Source organism: Oncorhynchus tshawytscha, linkage group LG13, assembly GCF_018296145.1.
Source record: "Oncorhynchus tshawytscha isolate Ot180627B linkage group LG13, Otsh_v2.0, whole genome shotgun sequence".
NCBI lineage: Eukaryota > Metazoa > Chordata > Actinopteri > Salmoniformes > Salmonidae > Oncorhynchus > Oncorhynchus tshawytscha.
Genome location: NC_056441.1, coordinates 7,802,320 through 7,820,209, shown reverse-complemented (window position 1 = coordinate 7,820,209; position 17,890 = coordinate 7,802,320). Strand labels below are relative to the sequence as shown.

Genomic DNA, 17,890 nt, shown 5'->3' with positions numbered 1-17,890 from the left:
TGTCTGGAGCTTAAAGTTTTACCTGGCCAAGTGATCAGTAGAACAAACACCAGGCCTTTATGTCCAATACTACGGTAGCCCAGAGTGGACATCTATTTGTTTACAACCAGGGTTTTGGGGTCAATTCCATTTCAATTCCAGGCAATTCAGGAAGTACACTGACATTCCAATTTACATTTTTTTTAATAAGGGAAACTGTGGAATTGGAATTTGGTTAACTCTCTGAATTGAAATGGAATTGACCCCCGAAACCCTGTTTACAACCATGTACATTATTACATAGCGATAAATGTTCTAGTATTTCAGTTCAAAGTGCCACGTTTTGGTGTTTTCTTAAATACAGCTCCCTCTCCATTTCGTTAGATGTATGTATCTCTAAGCTTGCTTTCGGTTTGGATCAAAAGCATCAGAACATGGCTACACATTGTTGTGCTCATGTAGTTTTTTTTTTTTTTTCGACATTCATTGAAAGCAAGTCGAGTAATTGGTTAGATTTGACTCACTATTATTGCGCTTATTTATGTGGTGCAGCCATTTATTGTTTTCTCTAATTAAGTATTATGTTTGGATTTTCTCTTAATCTCTTTCTAGAAAGAGTCCAGGTCTGTTTCTGCGCATGCCAACTCCTTATGGAATTGTCACGCCCCCCCCCCCAAAAAAAAATTTCTTCACAACTCCACTGAGTTGGCAAACAAGCGCTAACAGGTCTGGGACCAGGCGAATCTCTTTCCGCCCGGGATGAACGTGTGACGTGTATGTATTTGGGAAGTTACACCCTGCCCACTGGGCACACGCGGGTTGAATCAATTTTGTTTCCACATTTCAATGGAATAGACATTGAATTAACTGGAATAGACATTGAATTAACTGGAATAGACATTGAATTAACTGGAATAGACATTGAATTAACTGGAATAGACATTTGAATTAACTGGAATAGACATTGAATTAACTGTGCCCAGTGGGTGACCAGTTTGCCGTGTTTTCCTGCTGTAGGGTGAAGTTGCCCCGTCACAAAACGGCGATCTTGGGTCAATTTGACATTATCCCCACTATTGTTAAAATTAGGATTAGGGGGGAGGAAGCTGATCCTGGATCCTAGATGAAACGTCATCCCGGAGCCGTGTTTTCTCATGTTTCCTACCTGGAAAGTATTGGTGTGGATCATAATAGCGGATTTGTGACCAGTAGTTTTGTTTTAAAAAAATATGTTCTACATGTTTTAATGGGAAAGAAAATAAGTGTTTCGTTTCTCCTGTTTTCGTTGTTCCACCATGTTGTTTCCTCTCAACGTGATAATGGTTTCGGCCGCGGCCAAACTCCACTCACTTTGGGGCCCTCACCTGGAATTAAAACACTATCTTGCAGGCGATGATGAGGATGCAAGCTGTTTGAGAACAATCTGTGTTTGTATTTCTTTCTCTCGCAGATATTCATATCCATAATGTTGTTTACGTGTACACAATTGTTTAGACTACTAAATCTACCGGAGCAGTTTTAGATCGTTGAAAGGATGACACGGCGGGACACAGGTTTTTGTTTAAACTAGTGAGTCAGGTGAAGATAATACCACAGTGAGAATGAGTGGGTTACAGAAGACGGGGAAACAAGACAAGTATAGTTGTGATGAGGATATTGGACCAGTGCTACATGGGAAATCCATTAAGAGTCTCCAGGAAAATCAGGAATGTGTTGGAGCAAACTGTTGAGTCGGTGAGAGAAGAAGTGGTCATATTTACAATTGTGTGCGGAGCATTAGAAGCGCGTTTTAAGCCTCAAGCAGGGTGCCTATCAAGAAGGTTAATTCTAGGGTGGTGCAAGAAGTAATGGCGATAATATAACTGAAGACAGATGGCACCGAAACATTGGATCCCAACCTCCGTTAAACCCCATCGAAGAAGAAGTAGATAGTCGAAACATTGTACGTCCAAATGAATAGAAAACTTGAGGAGAAACGTGTAGTTCCGATTTTTCTATGAGCATTTACCGTCTGGTTGACTGTAATACTGAATACAGCTTTGAAAACATGCAGGAGAGCAAACGTTTATGACCACAAGATGGCGACAGTACATTCTTGGTTGGAACTCATGACTTTTGCACTAAAATATAAAAAAAAACATTGAGACATGTAGCCTGGCATTTTTATTGTCACCTGTCGGTATCACAGTCGCAGATAACAGGTAATTAAAGCAACGACAGTGATTTGTTTGAATCAAATGCCACTTGACACAAACACTATTTTATCCTCTTGGGATTCCCTCTCATGACGTAGGCTTGCGTGGGGATTGCCCATTCGGTTGATTGACAGGTATAGCGCCGCCCAAATTCAAGTCATCCCAAGAATCAAAGCCCCGAAGTCAACAACAGTCTTGGAGCTCCAAGGTCTTGAAATAACCTTACTACAACCACGTTGTCAGGTTTCCTTGTCCTAAAGTCGGCGATGGATGCCATAAGGTCGGCTGGAAGAGCTATCATTCGAAGTCCAATTATAGCGAAACGGTCTTGGAATACGGGCAAACATAAAGGTAAGATTTTAAGTAAAAATGTCTCTCTTCTTCACTCCTGTTCACACATCCATTGAAGGGAACAAAGTATTCGGAAAACAGTTTTTATTAGTGTAAACTCAGCAAATTATTAATACATTTGCTCATTTTGATGTGTATGTCAAATGTCCATGCTATGCCGAATTTATTATGACAGTATGTTGGCTACTTAACGACACTTGTTACAACTAGTGCAACATTTTACATCATCATCATCATCAATTTCCATTGCGTGTGTTTCATTAGTTTATTTACTAGCCTAGCCTACTGTTATCATAAGATGATTGGGGGCACAAGTAGGCCTAATTAATTAAATTAAAAACGAACATGTAGTCACCATGTTTCATATCAAATTAACCAGGCTGCAAAACATAATCGTTTTTTTTTTTTTTCCTGATGGGATTCTGACAAGAATGTCCTTCCCGAGAGATACGAACTAGCAATGTAATTGGGCTATCCAGTTCACCACTATCCTCAAGTCTTCCCATATGAGAACAGAACATGAAATGCAACCTTGAAGTGATCTAACTACATGTTTTAGATGACAGAACTGTAACGACCCTGGGGATTGTTCCTTTATGAACTAGTCAGGTCATTACAGTGCTATATTATTTCCTGTTACAGTCGCCTACTACATACTGTAAGTAGCCTACTTTAAAAAAATAAAATAAAAAACACTTTAAAATAACAAATGCCTGTTGTGATACCAATGTTTTGAATCAAGTCTAGCCTTCTCTACAGTAGTTTGAATGTCTGTGCAGAGTAGCATTCTAAGCCCCTTTCCGTTGGAATAGTCTCTCACCCAGTTTGGAATCCCGTTGTGTTCCAAACCCAGTTTGGAATCCCGTTGTGTTCCAAACCCAGTTTGGAATCCCGTTGTGTTCCAAACCCAGTTTGGAATCCCGTTGTGTTCCAAACCCAGTTTGGAATCCCGTTGTGTTCCAAACCCAGTTTGGAATCCTGTTGTGTTCCAAACCCAGTTTGGAAAACAACACAGTGGCTGTTTTGTACACTAATGTTCCAACTTCCCGGCACTGTGGGGCATAAAAAGGTCAGTTGGCCACCACTGCATGTCAGCGTCCCTCCCTATTCGTTACATAGTGCACTACTTTTGACCAGAGCCCTATGAGACCTGGTCAAAAGTGGTGCACTATTTAGGGAATAGGGTGCCATGTGGGATTCAGATTGTGTGCTAAGTCTCACTTGATCCTGGGCTGGAGAGGGGGGAGGGGGGGATGGGGAAAATGGAACTACTTGCCTCTATAACCACGGTAACGGCTACAGGAGTGCTCCATGTCAGTAAATCCTCACACAGTTTTTCCAATATATCCAATACACTCTAACAATAAAAATAAATGTCTTCAAAAATGGAAGGCAGTCGGAAGGAGGCGAGATCAGGTGGGACCTTTCGGGTGTTCCAGGTGTCTCAGGTGTTTCAGGTGTTCCACGTGTTTCAGGTGTTCCATGTTTTTCAGGTCTTTCAGGTGTTCCAGGTGTTCCAGGTGTTTCAGGTGTCTTAGGTGTCTCAGGTGTTCCAGGTGTCTCAGGTGTCTCAGGTGTTCCAGGTGTCTCAGGTGTTTCAGGTGTCTCAGGTGTTTCAGGTGTCTCAGGTGTCTCAGGTGTTTCAGGTGTCTCAGGTGTTTCAGGTGTTCCAGGTGTTTCAGGTGTTCCCGCCGGTGAAAATTTTAGCATGTAAATTAGAGGTTGACCTATTATGATTTTTCAACACCGACACCGATTTGTTGGAGGACTAAAAAAAAGCTGATACCGATTAATCGGCCGATTTTTATTTTATTTCTATATATATAAATAAAAATCGGCCGATTAATCGGTATCGGCTTTTTTATGTGTATATATATATATATATATATTATTATTATTTGTAATAATGACAATTACAACAGTGCTGAATGAACACTTATTTTAACATAATAAAATACATCAATAACATCAATTTAACCTCAAATAAATAATGAAACATGTTCAATTTGGTTTAAATAATGCAAAAACAAAGTGTCGGAGAAGAAAGTAAAAGTGCAATATGTGCCATGTAAGAAAGCTAACGTTTAAGTTCCTTGCTCAGAACTTGAGAACATATGAAAGCTGGTGGTTCCTTTTAATACGAATCTTCAATATTCCCAGGTAAGAAGTTTTAGGTTGTAGTTATATTCGGAATTAAAGGACTATTTCTCTCTATACCATTTGTATTTCATATACCTTTGACTATTGGATATTCTTATAGGCACTATACTATTGCCAGCCTAATCTCGGGAGTTGATAGGCTTGAAGTCATAAACAGCGCAATGCTTGAAGCATTGCGAAGAGCTGCTGGCAAATGCAGGAATGTGCTGTTTGAATGAATGCTTACGAGCCTGCTGCTGCCTATCACCGGTCAGTCAGACTGCGCTATCAAATATCAAATCATAGACTTAATTAGAATATAATAACACACAGAAATTCGAGCCCTAGGTCATTAATATGGTCAAATCTGGAAACTATCATTACGAAAACAAAATGTTTATTCTTCAGTGAAATATGGATTCTGTATTTTATCTAACGAGTGGAATCCCTAAGTCTAAATATTGCTCTTGCATTGCACAACCTTCAATGTTATGTCATAATTATGTAAAATTCTGGCAAAATGAATTACGGTGTTTGTTAGGCAGAAATGGTCTTCACACAGTTCGCAACGAGGCAGGCGGCCCAAACTGCTGCATATACCCTGACTCTGCTTGCACAGAACGCAAGAGAAGTGACACAATTTCCCTAGTTAAAAGAAATTCATGTTAGCAGGCAATATTAACTAAATATGCAGGTTTAAAAATATACAGTTGAAGTCGGAAGTTTACATACACTTACGTTGGAGTCATTAAAACTCATTTTTCAACCACTCCACAAATTTCTTGTTAATAACAAACTATAGATTTGGCAAGTCAGTTAGGACATCTACTTTGTGCATGACACAAGTAATTTTTCCAACAATTGTTTACAGACAGATTATTTCACTGTATCACATTCCCAGTGGGTCAGAAGTTTACATACACTAAGTTGACTGTGCCTTTAAACAACTTGGAAAATTCCCAAAAATTATATAATGGCTTTAGAAGCTTCTGATAGGCTAATTGACATCATTTGAGTCAATTGGAGGTGTACCTGTGGATGTATTTCAAGGCCTACCTTCAAACTCAGTGTCTCTTTGCTTGAAATCATGGGAAAAACAAAAGAAATCAGCCAACACCTCAGAAAACAAATTGTAGACCTCCACTAGTCTGGTTTATCCTTTCCAAATGCCTGAAGGTACGACGTTCATCTGTACAAACAATAGTATGCAAGTATATATACCATGGAACCACGCAGCCGTCATACCGCTCAGGAAGGAGACGCGTTCAGTCTCCTAGAGATGAATGTACATTGGTGCAAAAAGTGCAAATCAATCCCAGAACAACAGCAAAGGACCTTGTGAATATGCTGGAGGAAACAGGTACAAAAGTATCTATATCCACAGTAAAACGAGTCCTATATCGACATAACCTGAAAGGCCACTCAGCAAGGAAGAAGACACTGCTCCAAAACCGCCATAAAAAAGCCAGACTACGGTTTACAACTGCACATGGGGACAAAGATTGTACTTTTTGGAGAATTGTCCTCTGGTTTGATGAAATAAAAGTAGAACTGTTTGGCCATAATGACCATTATTATGTTTGGAGGAAAAAGGGGGAGGCTTGCAAGCCGAAGAACACCACCATGTTGTGGGGGTGCTTTGCTGCAGGATGGACTGGTGCACTTCACAAAATAGATGGCATCATGAGGAGGGAAAATTATGTTGATATATTGAAGCAACATCTCAAAACATCAGTCAGGAAGTTAAAGTTAAATTGTATTTATTCTTATATCAGCTGATATCTCAAAGTGCTGTACAGAAACCCAGCCTAAAACCCCAAACAGCAAGCAATGCAGGTGTAGAAGCACTGTGGCTAGGACAAACTCTCTAGAAAGGCCAGAACCTAGGAAGAAACCTAGAGAGGAACCAGGATATGAGGGGTGGCCAGTCCTCTTCTGGCTGTGCCGGGTGGAGATTATAACAGAACATGGCCAAGATGTTCAAATGTTCATAAATGACCAACAGGGTCAAACAATAATAATAATCACAGTGGTTGTCGAGGGTGCAACAGGTCAGCACCTCAGGAGTAAATGTCAGTTGGCTTTTCATAGCTGATCATTCAGAGTATCTCTACCGCTCCTGCTGTCTCTAGAGAGTTGAAAACAGCAGGTCTGGGACAGGTAGCAGGTAGTCCTGAGGCATGGTCAAATCAAATCAAATCAAATTTTATTTGTCACATACACATGGTTAGCAGATGTTAATGCGAGTGTGAACAGGTCAGGGTTCCATCAGCCAGTGGCAGACAGAACAGTTGAAACTGGAGCAGCAGCACGGCCAGGTGGGCTGGGGACAGCAAGGAGTCATCATGCCAGGTAGTCCTGAGGCATGGTCCTAGGGCTCAGGTCCTCCGAGAGAGAGAAAGAAAGAGAATTAGAGAGAGCATACATAAATTCACACAGGACACCATGAGTGACAGACTACTGAGCCAATCACGGCGCAACTAGAGAACATTAACCAACCCCTATGCTCCTTGTTTTCCACTGGCTGCCCCACCTCCACAGGAAGCAGTTTGCTAGGCTGAAACATCTGTATTTTGGAGTTGCTTTACTCAAGAAAGGAGGGAAAAAAGAGCTCTGCCTTGAATGATGGATCGCCACTGGTTCCCGCATATAAATAATTAGGCATTTGAATTGATATGGATTTGACGTTTCAAACCTACTGTAGATGAGCTGGTTGAGAAGCTAAGATTTAAAGTCAACTTTATCTACAGAAACAGATTGTCTTTCTCTCGTGGCGGCAGGGTAGCCTAGTGGTTAGAGCTGTTGGACTAGTAACCGCAAGGTTGCAAGTTCAAATCCCCGAGCTGACAAGGCTGTCATTGAAATGAAGAATTTTTTCTTAATTGACTTGCCTAGTTAAATAAAGGTAAAATAATAAAATAAAAACCAGTAGAAAGCTGATTATTCAGTCCTTGATTATGGGGAAATCATTTCATTAAAGTGCTGCTACTCTTAAACCTTTTGGATGCCATCTACCATAGTGCCCTTTTTTTGTTTCGTTACAGATGGCAGTTTTTAATAATCATCCCTGCATCCTGTATCAACAGGTTGGTTGGACTTCACTAAAGGCCCATAGCTCTCTACATTACTTCCTATCTGTTTACAAGGGCCCTACTTTCTAAACTTCTGTCTGATCTGACTGTGTTGTCGAAGTATAGACACGTGAGTTGCCTAACCAGTTCACAGGATGGCTTAACTCTTAAGGTTCCTAGGTTCTCCAACGAACTTGGTCCAATCTCCTTTTGAAGCACTGTAATTCTTAGGTTCTCCACCGAACTAGGTACATCTCCTTTTAAAGCACCGTAATTCCTAGGTTCTCCAACGAACTAGGTACATCTCCTTTTGAAGCACCGTAATTCCTAGGTTCTCCAATGAACTAGTTACATCTCTTTTCCTAGGTTCTTAGGTACAAAGCACCGTAATTCCTAGGTTCTCCAACGAACTAGGTACATCTCCTTTTGAAGCACCGTAATTCCTAGGTTCTCCAACGAACTAGGTACATCTCCTTTTGAAGCACCGTAATTCCTAGGTTCTCCAACGAACTAGGTACATCTCCTTTTGAAGCACCGTAATTCCTAGGTTCTCCAACGAACTAGGTACATCTCCTTTTGAAGCACCGTAATTCCTAGGTTCTCCAACGAACTAGGTACATCTCCTTTTGAAGCACCGTAATTCCTAGGTTCTCCAACGAACTAGGTACATCTCCTTTTGAAGCACCGTAATTCCTAGGTTCTCCAACGAACTAGGTACATCTCCTAGGTTTTGTACAAGCACCGTAATTCCTAGGTTCTCCAACGAACTAGGTACATCTCCTTTTGAAGCACCGTAATTCCTAGGTTCTCCAACGAACTAGGTACATCTCCTTTTGAAGTTCTCGAACACCATAATTCCTAGGTTCTCCAACGAACTAGGTACATCTTTTCCTAGGTTCTTTGAAGCACCGTAATTCCTAGGTTCTCCAACGAACTAGGTACATCTCCTTTTGAAGCACCGTAATTCCTAGGTTCTCCTTTTGAAGCACCGTAACTAGGTTCTCCACCGAACTAGGCACATCTCCTTTTAAAGCACCGTAATTCCTAGGTTCTCGAACTAGGTACATCTCCTTTTGAAGCACCGTAATTCCTAGGTTCTCCAACGAACTAGGTACATCGTAATTCCTAGGTTCTCCACCGAACTAGGTACATCTCCTTTTAAAGCACCGTAATTCCTAGGTTCTCCACCGAACTAGGTACATCTCCTTTTAAAGCACCGTAATTCCTAGGTTCTCCACCGAACTAGGTACATCTCCTTTTAAAGCACCGTAATTCCTAGGTTCTCCACCGAACTAGGTACATCTCCTTTTGAAGCACCGTAATTCCTAGGTTCTCCAACGAACTAGGTACAGAGCACCGTAATTCCTAGGTTCTCCAACGAACTAGGTACATCTCCTAGGTTCTAAAGGTACATCTCCACCGTAATTCCTAGGTTCTCCACCGAACTAGGTACATCTCATCTCCTTTTAAAGCATTTTAGAGCAAATTCTGCAGTGTATTTTATCTTTATGTTCGGGCGGTTTTTAGAGTATTGATTGAGGACTTTGTGGAGGAATGTAACTGTTTTCCTGGATAATTTGTGATGTTTATACTTGTGCTTCCCATGACTGTTTTTGTATTTTACTGCGTGTGTATATACAATATATTTTGTTGTAAAATGTGTGTATTTTGTGTTTTTTATTGCGCAAGCCATATTTGGAAAAGAGACCTAGGTCTCAATATGTCTTCCCTGGTCAAATAAAAACATATATCTAGCCAATGTGAGGGCAACAGGCCCAGTTCTGATATAAAGAGTCTGGGTTGTCATGTGACCTAATTATATCACTACACTCGTAGCAGCCTTAGCATTATGGAACTTCTATTCAATCAAATAAACCTCAGCAAATAAGATGTTACATTTTATTTTTTGGACCACATTTAACAGTGTCATTGACGTGAGTGCTAAAAGAGAGGATTCCACCTGCTAGAGCAGACAGATTTTGGGCCTCCACCTGCTAGAGCAGACAGATTTTGGGCCTCCACCTGCTAGAGCACAGACAGATTTTGGGCCTCCACCTGCTAGAGCAGACAGATTTTGGGCCTCCACCTGCTAGAGCAGACAGATTTTGGGCCTCCACCTGCTGGAGCAGACAGATTTGGGCCTCCACCTGCTAGAGCAGACAGATTTTGGGCCTCCATCTGCTAGAGCAGAATGATTTGGGCCTCCACCTGCTAGAGCAGACAGATTTTGGGCCTCCACCTGCTAGAGCAGACAGATTTTGGGCCTCCACCTGCTGGAGCAGACAGATTTTGGGCCTCCACCTGCTAGAGCAGACAGATTTTGGGCCTCCACCTGCTTCTTCCTCTCTGGTCCACAGCATGTCTGGGTTCACCGTTAGGGAACTGCTTGTGCTTCTTCCACCTGTTAGACACATGCATTACAGGCCCACTTCTCAATGTTTTATATAAACAACTCACAAAGTCAGGCATTCAGTCTGTTCATGTTAATTAACACAAATTATGATGTATTTCATTTTTTACCTTTTACTTTAGGAGGTAGTCACCATAGCTACAGGGTAGAGGGGCAGAGGGGTGGGCCTAGATATCAGGTCATGCTTTGATATTCTTCCTGTATGGTCCACAGCATGTCTGGTAGTTCATGTTGAATAACTGATGTTCTTAGAGGTTAGACACACATGCATGACAGGTCCCACTTCTCAATGTTTTATATAAACAACTCACAAAGTCAGGCATTCAGTCTGTTAATGTTAGGGGTTAATCATGTTGATATAATGATGATGGTATTTCATTTTTTACCTTTTATTTAGGGGTAGATCATGTGATTTAACTGATGTATGGTAGAGGGTAGAGGGGCAGGTCATGTTGATATAACTGATGTATGGTAGAGGGGCAGAGGGGCAGGTCATGTTGATATAACTGATGTATGGTAGAGGGGTAGAGGGGTGTCATGTTGATATAACTGATGTATGGTAGAGGGTAGAGGGGTCATGTTGATATAACTGATGTATGGTAGAGGGGTAGATCATGTTGATATAACTGATGTATGGTAGAGGGGTAGATCATGTTGATATAACTGATGTATGGTAGAGGGTAGAGGGGCAGGTCATGTTGATATAACTGATGTATGGTAGAGGGGTAGGGGTAGATCATGTTGATATAACTGATGTATGGTAGAGGGGTAGAGGGGCAGGTCATGTTGATATAACTGATGTATGGTAGAGGGGTAGAGGGGTAGGTCATGTTGATATAACTGATGTATGGTAGAGGGGCAGAGGGGCAGGTCATGTTGATATAACTGATGTATGGTAGAGGGTAGAGGGGTAGGTCATGTTGATATAACTGATGTATGGTAGAGGGGCAGGTCATGTTGATATAACTGATGTATGGTAGAGGGTAGAGATCATGTTGATATAACTGATGTATGGTAGAGGGGTAGAGGGGCAGGTCATGTTGATATAACTGATGTATGGTAGAGGGGTAGAGGGGAGGTCATGTTGATATAACTGATGTATGGTAGAGGGGCAGGTCATGTTGATTTAACTGATGTATGGTAGAGGGGTAGAGGGGCAGGTCATGTTGATATAACTGATGTATGGTAGAGGGGTAGAGGGGCAGGTCATGTTGATATAACTGATGTATGGTAGAGGGGCAGGTCATGTTGATATAACTGATGTATGGTAGAGGGGTAGAGGGGAGGTCATGTTGATATAACTGATGTATGGTAGAGGGGCAGGTCATGTTGATTTAACTGATGTATGGTAGAGGGGTAGGGGCAGGTCATGTTGATATAACTGATGTATGGTAGAGGGGTAGAGGGGCAGGTCATGTTGATTTAACTGATGTATGGTAGAGGGTAGAGGGGCAGGTCATGTTGATTTAACTGATGTATGTTAGAGGGGTAGAGGGGCAGGTCATGTTGATATAACTGATGTATGGTAGAGGGGCAGGTCATGTTGATATAACTGATGTATGGTAGAGGGGCAGAGGGGCAGGTCATGTTGATTTAACTGATGTATGGTAGAGGGGCAGGTCATGTTGATTTAACTGATGTATGGTAGAGGGTAGAGGGGCAGGTCATGTTGATATAACTGATGTATGGTAGAGGGTAGAGGGGCAGGTCATGTTGATATAACTGATGTATGGTAGAGGGGGTAGAGGGGCAGGTCATGTTGATATAACTGATGTATGGTAGAGGGGCAGGTCATGTTGATATAACTGATGTATGGTAGAGGGGTAGGTCATGTTGATTTAACTGATGTATGGTAGAGGGGTAGGGGGCAGGTCATGTTGATATAACTGATGTATGGTAGAGGGTAGAGGGGTAGATCATGTTGATATAACTGATGTATGGTAGAGGGGTAGATCATGCTGATTTAACTGATGTATGGTAGAGGGGTAGAGGGGTAGATCATGTTGATTTAACTGATGTATGGTAGAGGGGTAGATCATGTTGATATAACTGATGTATGGTAGAGGGGTAGGGGGAGGTCATGTTGATATAACTGATGTATGGTAGAGGGGTAGATCATGTTGATATAACTGATGTATGTTAGAGGGGTAGATCAAGAACCCAATGGTCACTCTGGTCAGAGCTGATATCCTCTGTATGGTAGAGATGGGGAGTCAGAAGGATAACTGATTTCTGCAGAGGGGTAATCATGTTGATATAACTGATGTATGGTAGAGGGCCAGGGGCAGGTCACTGTTGAATAACTGATGTATGGTAGATGGGGTGCCAGTCAGGCACCTGAAGGACTCAGACCAGGGGTAGAAAGGTCAAGATATAACTCTGGTCTGATAGATACCATGTTGATATTGAACTCTTTGGCCTGAATTCCAAGGTCATGTAATATAACTGATATAAGCAGAGGTGGTGGATCATGCTGATTTAATGGTGGATGCATGGTGAGCATGGTGGTGGCAGCATCCCACGGTGAGCATGGTGGTGGCAGCATCCCTACGGGAAGATCATGGTGGTGGATATAACATGATGTATGGTAGAGGTGGTGGCAGCATCCCTACGGTGAAGTCATGGTGGTATAACTGATGTGAAGCATGGTGGCAGCATCCCTGGTAGAGGGGTAGAGGGGCAGATCATGCTGATATAACTGATGTATGGTAGCGGGGTAGCATGGTGGTGGCAGCATCCTGATATAACTGATGTAGCATGGTAGAGGGGTGGCACCATTTAACGGTGATGCATGGTAGGGGGCAGGTCATGGTGATATAATGATGTGGCAGTGGTAGGGACTGGGAGACTAGTCAGGCTGAGATAAAGATTAATGGAGCAAAGTACAGAGAGATGCTTGATATAACTGATCCAGAGCTGGAGCAGACAAATTCTGGGCCTCCACATGCTGATATAACAGATTTTGGGCCTCCACCTGGTAGAGCAGACAGATTTTGGGCCTAGGTCATGTTGATATAACTTGTCTGGTCCACAGCATGTCTGGGTTCAGTTTGGGGCTTGTCTTCTTGATATAACTGATGCATGGTAGGCCCAATTCTCATGTTTTATATAAACAACTCACATGGTCAGGCATTCAGTCTGTTCATGTTGATATAACTGACAAATTATGATGTATTTCATTTTTTACCTTTCATTTGATATAAGTGACTATGGTAGAGGGTAGAGGGGTAGGTCATGTTGATATAACTGATGTATGGTAGAGGGGTAGAGGGGCAGGTCATGTTGATATAACTGATGTATGGTAGAGGGTAGAGGGGATCATGTTGATATAACTGATGTATGGTAGAGGGTAGAGGGGTAGGTCATGTTGATATAACTGATGTATGGTAGAGGGGTAGGTCATGTTGATATAACTGATGTATGGTAGAGGGGTAGATCATGTTGATATAACTGATGTATGGTAGAGGGGTAGAGGGCAGGTCATGTTGATATAACTGATGTATGGTAGAGGGGTAGAGGGGCAGGTCATGTTGATATAACTGATGTATGGTAGAGGGGTAGATCATGTTGATATAACTGATGTATGGTAGAGGGGTAGAGGGGCAGGTCATGTTGATATAACTGATGTATGGTAGAGGGGCAGGTCATGTTGATATAACTGATGTATGGTAGAGGGGTAGAGGGGCAGTCATGTTGATATAACTGATGTATGGTAGAGGGGTAGAGGGGTAGATCATGTTGATATAACTGATGTATGGTAGAGGGGTAGAGGGGCAGGTCATGTTGATATAACTGATGTATGGTAGAGGGGTAGATCATGCTGATATAACTGATGTATGGTAGAGGGGCAGGTCATGTTGATATAACTGATGTATGGTAGAGGGGCAGGTCATGTTGATTTAACTGATGTATGGTAGAGGGGGGGCAGGTCATGTTGATTTAACTGATGTATGTAGAGGGGTAGAGGGGCAGGTCATGTTGATATAACTGATGTATGGTAGAGGGGTAGAGGGGTAGGTCATGTTGATATAACTGATGTATGGTAAGAGGGGCAGGTCATGTTGATATAACTGATGTATGGTAGATGGGCAGGTCATGTTGATATAACTGATATATGGTAGAGGGGTAGATCATGCTGATTTAACTGATGTATGGTAGAGGGGCAGGTCATTGATATAACTGATGTATGGTAGAGGGGTAGAGGGGCAGGTCATGTTGATATAACTGATGTATGGTAGAGGGCAGGTCATGTTGATATAACTGATGTATGGTAGAGGGGTAGAGGGGCAGTTCATGCTGATATAACTGATATATGGTAGAGGGGTAGAGGGGCAGTTCATGCTGATATAACTGATGTATGGTAGAGGGGTAGAGGGGCAGGTCATGCGGATTTAACTGATGTATGGTAGAGGGGTAGAGGGGCAGGTCATGCTGATATAACTGATGTATGGTAGAGGGTAGATAATGCTGATTTAACTGATGTATGGTAGAGGGGGTAGAGGGGTAGATCATGTTGATATAACTGATGTATGGTAGAGGGGTAGATCATGTTGATATAACTGATGTATGTTAGAGGGTAGATCATGTTGATATAACTGATGTATGGTAGAGGAGTAGAGGGGTAGATCATGTTGATATAACTGATGTATGGTAGATGGGTAGATCATGTTGATATAACTGATGTTAGAGCGGTAGATCAAGAACCCAATGGTCACTCTGACAGAGCTCCAGAGCTCCTCTGTGGAGATGGGAGAGCCTTCCAGAAGGACAACGGTTTCTGCAGCACTCCACCAATTAGGCTTCTATGGTCGAGTGGCCAGACGGAAGCCACTCCTCAGTAAAAGGCACATGACGGCCCGCTTGGAGTTTGCCAGAAGGCACCTGAAGGACTCAGACCATTAGAAACAAGAATCTCTGGTCTGATGATACCAATATTGAACTCTTTGGCCTGAATTCCAAACGTCACATCTGGAGGTAATCTGGCACCAACCCTACAGGGAAGCAAGGTGGTGGCAGCATCCCTACGGGGAAGCAAGGTGGTGGCAGCATCCCTACGGTGAAGCATGGTGGTGGCAGCATCCCAACGGTGAAGCATAGTGGTGGCAGCATCCCTACGGTGAAGCATGGTGGTGGCAGCATCCCTACGGTGAAGCATGGTGGTGGCAGCATCCCTACGGTGAAGCATGGTAGTGGCAGCATCCCTACGGTGAAGCATAGTGGTGGCAGCATCCCTACGGTGAAGCATGGTGGTGACACGATCCCTACGGTGAAGCATGGTGGTGGCAGCATCCCTACGGTGAAGCATGGTGGTGGCACCATCCCTACGGTGAAGCATGGTGGTGGCAGTGGTAGGGACTGGGAGACTAGTCAGGATCGAGATAAAGATTAATGGAGCAAAGTACAGAGAGATGCTTGATGAAAACCTGCTCCAGAGCGCTCAGGACAACAACCCTAAGCACACAGCCAAGACAACGCATGAGTGGCTTCGGGACAATGTCCTTGACTGGCCCAGCCAGAGCCTGGACAAAAACCCAATCAAACATCTCTGGAGAAACCTGAAAATAGCTGTGCAGCGATGCTCCACATCCAACCTGACTGAGCTTGAGAGGAGCTGCATAGAAAATGGTAGAAACTCCCCAAATACAGGTGTGCCAAGCTTGTACCGTCATACCCAAGAAGACTCGAGGCTATAAACCCTGGCGAAGGTGTTTCAACAAAGTACTGAGTAAAAGGTCTGAATACTTATTTAAAAGTGATATTTCAGTTGTTGTTTTTTTATAGAAATATTTCTAAACCTGTGTTTTGTTTGTCATTCTGGGGTATTGTGATGTCATTATGGGGTATTGTGATGTCATTATGGGGTATTGTGATGTCATTATGGGGTATTGTGATGTCATTATGGAGTATTGTGTGTAGATTGATGAGGAAAACAAACAATTGAATCCATTTTAGAAGAAGGCTGTATTGTTAAAAAATGTCTGAATCCTTTCCAAATGTGCTGTATATCTAGTTATGTGAAATCAATGTTGTTATAACCCCCATTCCTATAGTATGGGTTGACTTAATTTAAAAATATATATATTTTATTAAACTATACAAAACATCCATGTATAAACAACAACAACATACAGATGCACACAAACATCCACAACATCACCCCTGCCCAGCTGCTGACCCCTCCCCCCATCTCCAGCTCCTGCATCACTCTCTGCCACATCTCCAGCTCCTGCATCACTCTCTGCCACATCTCCAGCTGCTGCATCACTCTCTGCCACATCTCCAGCTGCTGCATCACTCTCTGCCACATCTCCAGCTGCTGCATCACTCTCTGCCACATGGCCTCAAACTGCACCATTTCGATTCTCTCATGCGCCCACTGAATTTTTTTACATTTTAAAAGTCCATTTAATCACTTTTGGACTTTACACCCATAACTTTTGGACTTTACACCCATAACTTTTGGACTTTATAACATTCACAGAAGGTGTGGATTATTGAGTCATTGTTAGTCTAAACGTAAGACATGACTCTGCCATTGTGCTGAAGAATTTGTGCATTTTGTCCCTTGTGTAATAATACATTCTATACATTGTTTATACTGGATTTAAGTGTACATTTTAGTTAACTGTAATTTAGTTAGTTCTGATCCAACTTTCCCTCCATCTTGTGTCAACGTCAGTTTCTTTTGGAAGTCTTGGTTCCAGTAGTCAATATTTTTTTTTTCTAGTATCTAGGAGATTGTCAGTTGGATGTGCTCTCTGCAAGGTTTTGCATATCTTCTCCATTGTATGAACATCCTTTTCTCAAATAAGATTCCCTCAAGGTTGCTCTGTCTAAAAGATTTCTAATAAAAATGTCTTTGTGACTTTTTTAAATTCAAGTGTTTTGAAAATATCTACATTGGTCAATCTAAAAAAATGACTTTGAATAATTTCAATGGAAATAAATGTATTACCTATTACCCAAGTCATTTACCGTTTCTATGCCTTTTTAGTTTTCCACATGGACCAATTTATCAGTGAATTCTAAAAAGTTATCCCAAGGATTGTTCCATGTTGTGTTTCTTAGGAAGTGATACTGGTTCTTGTAGAATACGTAAACATCTTCTTCAATCTGGTTATCGTGTTCTTAACTATGAAGCTGTTCATGTTCTTCGGTTTATCCGTAGACAATAGACACGTAGACAGATTCTGGGGATGAGCATGTTCATCTTCAATATGAACCCATTGTTCCTCTTTTGTGTATTTCACTAACTATATGCCACAGGTTAAAAAAAAAAAGCCTTAGGTGAGGAGTTGATACAAATCCAAGTCCTGAAAGGTTAAACCCACCTTCAGACGTAGGAAGATGTCAAATGTTTTTATTCTATGAGTTGTATCTGCTTATATAAAGTCTGGAATGACCGGGTGTACTTAAAAAAGAGAGAATGTCATCGGTGGGGCAATTTGGTACTACTGAGAATAAATATAAAAATGTATTTTTCTACATTGTAGAATAATAGTGAAGACCTCAAAATTATGAAATGATATATATATGGAATCATGTTGTAACCTAAAAAAGTGTAAAACAAATCCAAATACATTTTAGATTCTTCAAAGTAGCCAACCTTTGCCTTGATGACAGCTTTGCACACTCTTGTATGAGTTGTCATTTGTGTCAACAAGGGCACTACTTTGTAACAAAAATGTTAAATAGTTCCTGTAATGGATCTAGATCTAATATAACTAACTAAAAAAACATCATGT

General features: G+C 41.9%; 1 protein-coding gene and 1 long non-coding RNA gene across 3 annotated transcripts in view; both read left to right on the top strand.

Annotated features, from left to right (window-relative positions):
- The first annotated feature begins 1,531 nt into the window (after nucleotides 1-1,531).
- Nucleotides 1,532-17,890, top strand: part of ldlrap1a (low density lipoprotein receptor adaptor protein 1a) — a 46,017-nt gene continuing 29,658 nt past the window's right edge. For both annotated transcript variants that reach the window (XM_042295112.1, XM_042295113.1), the window contains exon 1: nucleotides 1,532-2,525. In XM_042295112.1, the coding sequence (XP_042151046.1) occupies nucleotides 2,441-2,525 (85 nt within the window). In that variant the 5' untranslated portion in view covers nucleotides 1,532-2,440. The remainder of the gene's footprint in view (nucleotides 2,526-17,890) is intronic.
- On the top strand, nucleotides 7,171-8,529 carry LOC121839033. The gene is made up of 3 exons (XR_006078551.1): nucleotides 7,171-8,066; nucleotides 8,133-8,449; nucleotides 8,507-8,529. It is a non-coding gene; the product is annotated as an uncharacterized LOC121839033 (long non-coding RNA).